This window comes from Sceloporus occidentalis, unplaced genomic scaffold (genome assembly GCF_023333645.1).
Source record: "Sceloporus occidentalis isolate IW3139 unplaced genomic scaffold, rSceOcc1.0.p SCAF_21, whole genome shotgun sequence".
Lineage (NCBI taxonomy): Eukaryota > Metazoa > Chordata > Lepidosauria > Squamata > Phrynosomatidae > Sceloporus > Sceloporus occidentalis.
Genome location: NW_028317001.1, coordinates 10,084,480 through 10,090,479, shown reverse-complemented (window position 1 = coordinate 10,090,479; position 6,000 = coordinate 10,084,480). Strand labels below are relative to the sequence as shown.

Sequence of the window (6,000 nt, the reverse complement as noted above, 5' to 3'; positions counted from 1 at the left end):
CCCTCTCAGAAAAGAGACACAAATAGGGTTGCCATAACCCGGCTGCAACCGGGTTTTTCCCGGTTTTGGCTGCCCCTGTCCGGTCACGTCACGGGTGCAGCCAAAAACCGGGAAAAGCCCAGTTGCAGCGGGGTTGCTAGGCAACCCTTGGGGCCTCGCTGCCCTCCTCCTCCTCCACCGCGCATGGCCGCGCGGAGGAAAAGGAGGGCAGCGAGGCCTGGGGCGGAGGAGGCTGCAGGGAGGCGGCGCCTCTTGGGCGCAGCTGCGCCAACCTCCCCGCCTCCCTGCAGCCTCCTCGCCTCCTTCCTGGTCTCTGCGGGGGCCAAGAAGGAGGCGAGGCCCCGGTGATCGCCGGCGGCCTGCTCACCTCCTTCCTGGTCTCCGCGGGGGCCAAGAAGGAGGCGAGGCCTCGGTGATCGCCGGCGGCCTGCTCGACTCCTTCCTGGTCTCCGCGGGGGCCAAGAAGGAGGCGAGGCCCCATTGATCGCCGGCGGCCTGCTCGACTCCTTCCTGGTCTCCGCGGGGGCCAAGAAGGAGGCGAGGCCTCAGTGATCGCCGGCGGCCTGCTCACCTCCTTCCTGGTCTCCGCGGGGGCCAAGAAGGAGGCGAGGCCTCGGTGATCGCCGGCAGCCTGCTCGACTCCTTCCTGGTCTCCGCGGGGGCCAAGAAGGAGGCGAGGCCCTGGTGATTGCCGGTGGCCTGCTCTGCTCCTTCCTGGTCCCTGCAGGGGCCAGGAACGAGGTGAGGCCCCGGCGATGGCCGGCGGTCTCCTCGCCTCCTCCCTGGTCTCCACGGGGGCCAGGAGCGAGGTGAGGCCCCGGCCATCGCCGGCGGCCTGCTCGCCTCCTTCCTGGTCCCTGCGGGAGCCAAGAAGGAGGCGAGGCCCTGATCCTGGCCTCCGATCACGGCGAGGCCCGGGGCCCAGGTGGGGAGGGAAAGCCTCCTTAAGTGGAGGCTTCCCCTCACTGCTTGGCCTCCGCTCCCCGCCGCAATCGCGAGGGGAAATGTAGGATAAAATTTTCAAATGTAGGACACATTTTGTGTGTCCTACATTTGAAAATTTTGTCCTACATTTTTCCTGGTTTGGAGGTCCGGCACTATGGCAACCCTAGACACAAAAGACACACAAAGAGACATACTTCCTTCCTTTTGGCCCAAGGAGCCCTGCCTCCTTCTGACTCTGGAGCCTCAGGAGAGAAAGAGAAGCCTCTGTTCAACTGAGGCCTCAGAGAAGGTTCCGGAACATTATTCCTCACAGTCACAAGCAGCACAAAAAATGGCTGCCAGAACACAAAATGGCCTCCTGTTCCTCAGCACTTGGCAGTTGACATTTGAAGCTTTCAGGGGAGAGAGAGAGACTGAGGGGAAGAGAGGAAGGAGGCCGTGGAGGGAAGGGGCCTTGGGAGATATAGGGCCTTCCTGAGATATTTGGGGTTCATTTCCTAACAAAGGGGTTTCTGGCCTCATAAAAGATTTGGGGCAAACTGGATCTGAAAGGCAGTAGTAGCCTCTTGCCAATGGGATTTACAGTGTTTCCTGGACTGGATCTCCCAGCATCCACAGGGCCAGAGAGAGGAGGGCCCTGCCCTGCATAGGGCTGCCATTTCATGGGTCTTAGGTTCTGGGAATGTGTGCCTTTGGCCAGTGTCCGTGTGGCTGGGGCTCCAGGGCCCTTCAGTCCCTCCTGCCTTCTTCCATATTAACTGCAGCAGGAGCCTGTGAGGGTGGGGCAGGGGGGCGGGGCCTTCCAGCTCCTTTGCCCTCATTGGCCAGACTGAAGAAGGGGAGGAGCTTGTGCCTCTCTATTTAGCTCTGTGTGCGGAAGAGAGAGCGAGGAGGCGACAGAGAGAGACAAGGAGGAAGGAAGAAAGAAAGAAAGTGAAGTGGCAGCAGAAGGACAAGGCCTGGAAGCGGTGGGCTTCACTGCTGTGCTGAGGGCTGGCTGGGCCTGGCTTGGGTCTGCTGCTGCTGCTGCTGCTGCTGCTTTGCTTTGGCCACTGCCCCCACGGAGGGGAGGAAGGAGGCCCAGCAGGCCTTCCAGGCATGGGCCACTCTCTCTGAAGGAGGGAGACTCTGACTCCCCAAACAGACTTTTGGTTTGGCATTTTAGTGTTGTTAAGGTTTGAAATCCTGTTTGGGGTTCATTTTGAATTTGGGGCCCTTTCATCCTCCATTTTGCGTTCCCTGAAGGCCTCAAACTGACAACTGCCAAGCGCTGAGGCAGAGGCAGACATTTTGTGTTCTGGTGGCCATTTTGTGCTTCTTGTGACTGTGGGGAATAATGTTCCAGAACCTTCTCTGAGTCTCAGTTGAACAGAGGCTTCTCTTTCTCTCCTGAGGCTCCAGAGAGAGAAGGAGGCCAGGCTCCTTGGGCCAAAAGGAAGGAAGTGTGTCCCTTTGTGTGTCTTTTGTGTCTCTTTTCTTATTACAAAGCTCTGCTCCTTCTGGGGAATATGGGTTTTAAAAGGGATCAGAAATGGGGAGGAGAGTTTTAATACAAGCCTTATTCTTATTCTTCACAAACATTGGGCTTTGGCTTCTAAGAGGAGGCTAGGCCCCCAAAAAGGCCAAAATTGGCTCCTTTGGGAGGTTTTAAAAGTCTCCCCAGTTTTAATATTGAGAGATTTTCAGGGAAGAAGGAAGGAGGCAGAGCAGACCTTCTCATATTATTACCAAATAAACATAGAAACAACAATAACAACAAAAATAAGGATTAGACAGAAAAGCAAACTGCTTATTTCTTTTAAAGGAAAGCCGTATTAGGAAGGTAAAAACAAGACTTGGGTCTTCTGCCCTTTTACAACCGACTCAGGCTGTATCTGCACTGCAGAAATAATCCAGTTCGAAACCGCTTTAACTCTCCTGGCTCCATCCTGTGGAATCCTGGGATTTGTAGTTCGTTGTGGCACCAGAGCTCTCTGGCAGAGAAGGCTAAGTGTCCAAAGGTAAAATCCCAGGATTCCATAGCACTGAGCATTAAAGACAAACCGATTACTCGCATTTACCATTACTTCCAAACTACCAGACTAACTTTTATTTCTATCTCCTTCATTTTTGAATTATCTGTTAATAAGTAAAAAGTAAATATATATTGTTCTACTTATACTTATCCTTACAAATAATTTATTTTCTCTTTCAGTCCTCATTTAAATTGTAAACAGTTGATACAAAATCGCTCCAATTAGATTAAACTAAACATCATTGGGTTTTTCACCTCCCAACATACTTCTGTTTTACAGCTGTTATATTTCTTTGAATAACTTAAAACACTTAACCTTAAATTAGTTCTGTCTCTAAAGTAGCATTTTCCCTCCATGCTTCTGGAGATATTCAGTTATATTATTCCAGTCTCCTTTATATAAATTTGACGCTCCTTTCTAATTCCTCTTGAGAGTTTGTCCATTTCCATCATGTCAAGAAGCTTAAATATTCAATCTTCTTTTGAAGGTATTTCTTTAGTTTTCCATCTCTGAGCAAACACTATTCTTGCAGATGACAACATATAAAATAATATTAAACCATTTCCCCCCCATGGATTGTTCTATTATATTAAGCAAAAAAATTCAGGCACGAATTTAAAAGATATAGTTACAACTTTCTTAATTTCAAAATAAATCAACTTCCAATATTGTATCGCTTTCCCAAAGTCCACCACAAATGATAGACTGAGCCCTTTTCCTTTTCACATTTCCAATACAAATTACTGCAATTCCTTTTTTTTTAAATATAATCTTTATTAGGCATTAAAAACACATAAAGATACACATAACAATAAATAAGATGAACGACATATACAGCATTACATCTTAAATAAATGTATTAGTTATAAACTATACACAATTTATAGTATTCTAATCTAAAAATAAAGCAAGATTAAGTAAGACTTCCAAGAGAAAGAGAGGACACGATTATGCCAAATTATAGCCCTTAATGCAATCAGATCTAAACAAATAGAATTAATCCATGCACAATTTAAATATAGTAAAAAAAGTCATATATCATATATTATACTTATGTTTTTGCTTCTGTGCCTAATCTCATATCCTTCCTGATAAGATAAATCAAAAATCATAGCTACCATATAAAATTAGGGGATAGGCCTTCCTTCTTAATAAACAACATAAAAGGATGCCATACTTTCTTTGTTCTTTCCCAGTCAAGGTTTTTCATGTAGCAAGTGAGTTTCTCCAATTCCATATAATCCAATAGTTTCATAGTCCAGTCCTTCCACAAGGGCTGCCCTGACCCTTTCCAACAAGAAGCATACACCAATCTGGCCGCTGAAATCATATAAAACAGTAATTTCCCATGCATATTCTCAAGTTTAACATCCATAACCATATTCAACAAAAACATTTTCGGGTCAAATGGGGATTTATAATTAAGAATCATTTGCATCTTCTGATGAATCACTTTCCAGTATTTCTTGGCATGCTGACATTGCCACCACATATGTACCAGGGATCCTGGGGAGTTACCACACTTCCAGCAGTCCAAATTTTGGGTTTTGTAAATTTTGGAGAGCTTTAAAGGAGTTAGATGCCACCTATTCTGCATCTTGTAATAATTTTCTCTGATTGCTATACAATGTCTTTACATCAGGAAGTCCCAAGCCCCCGTTTTTACATCATCCTGCATTATCCGAAAGCGGACTCTAGGTTTCTTGCCTCCCCACAAAAACTTGCTAATATCTCAATTCCACGTTACTAATGGTGCTTCATTAGTTAAGATTGGGTTAGTTTGAAACAAGAAAATCATTCTAGGTAAAACTAACATTTTAATAGCATCCACTTTACCCAACCAGGATAAGCCGATTTTATTCCAACGGGATAAATCTGCTTTAATTTTAAGCCAAGTTTTACAGTAATTATTCTTATACAGTTCCAAATTTTTAGTGGAGAGCCAAACCCCCAGGTATTTAACTGTATCAAATTACTGCAATTCTTATACATCTTGCTTATTCTCTCTGGTGTTAAATACCACCAAAAATGTTTTATAATAACTCTCTTTGATGTTTTGGCTGCAAGTATAGTTCAATCTTTGTTTCCAAGTCTACTCCCACTGGTCTAATTCAATTGCAAAACCAAAGATTTGAGACCATCTAACCATATTTTCTTTAATAACTTCCTCTTCTGTACAGATTTTTTAAGAATACAATTATAAAGTCTTGCTAATAAGGCATCTTTATTCAACATTATTTCCTGTTCTAGATCAGAGTCTGATTTGCAAATACCAGATTGTTTTTTATCCATTAGGAAGAGCTCTCTAATTGTCTGTAAAAGAACCATGAAAGATCATAACCCTGATCATTAGGATCTTCTCGTGTCTTTATTCTATAACCAGTTCTATCTATTTGTATTGATTCTTTATAGGAGATCCAATTTGCGTCCTTTTTTGAATCTCTGGTCTCCTTTCTCAGGAACTTCATCTCGGCCCCCTTGGACACATCTTTGGGGCACCTTTGGCTGGAAGTGACCCAAGTGCAAGACCACCAGGACACCTGCCCACCTGATGGCCGACACAGAGGCCAAGCGCAGGGAGTTGGGCCCCAAGAGAAAGAGGATGCAGAGATACAAGAACTCTTTGGTGAGTTGAGGTTCTTGACTATTAGTTTCATCTGTGTCAGTGATGGGCCAGTTCATGAAAGCAAGCAGACAACATACTCTCCCAATTTACCCAAGACAGTCCTTCGGTAAGTCACTATCCTATTAGCTTCATCTGTGTCACTGCTGGGCCAATTTATGAAAGGAAGCAAATCACATACTGTCTGAGTTTTGCAAAGACAGTCCTGGTTAATCCTCTGTCAACCCACTTTTTCAGGGGCTTTTAAAAATGTCCCGGTTGCTCTCTCCTCCTCCCACTTTCCCCCTTCTCAGCTTACTTCAGTTTCTGAGTGCCATTCAGTTTGCACCCCATCAACTAAAAACTGGGGAGAGGAGAGGAAAGAAAGAGGCAGGATATTGCCCTTCCCAGGAGGCTGAAGTAAAAGCAAACTGTTGT

At 45.8% G+C, this 6,000-nt stretch overlaps 1 protein-coding gene across 1 annotated transcript in view; it reads left to right on the top strand.

The window, feature by feature from the left end:
- Positions 1–4,806: 4,806 nt before the first annotated feature.
- The window catches only part of LOC149301582 (uncharacterized), a 65,796-nt gene continuing 64,602 nt past the window's right edge, over positions 4,807–6,000 (top strand). The window contains exon 1 of the mRNA XM_089484316.1: positions 4,807–5,586. Coding sequence (XP_089340442.1) covers positions 5,512–5,586 — 75 coding nt within the window. The 5' untranslated portion in view covers positions 4,807–5,511. The remainder of the gene's footprint in view (positions 5,587–6,000) is intronic.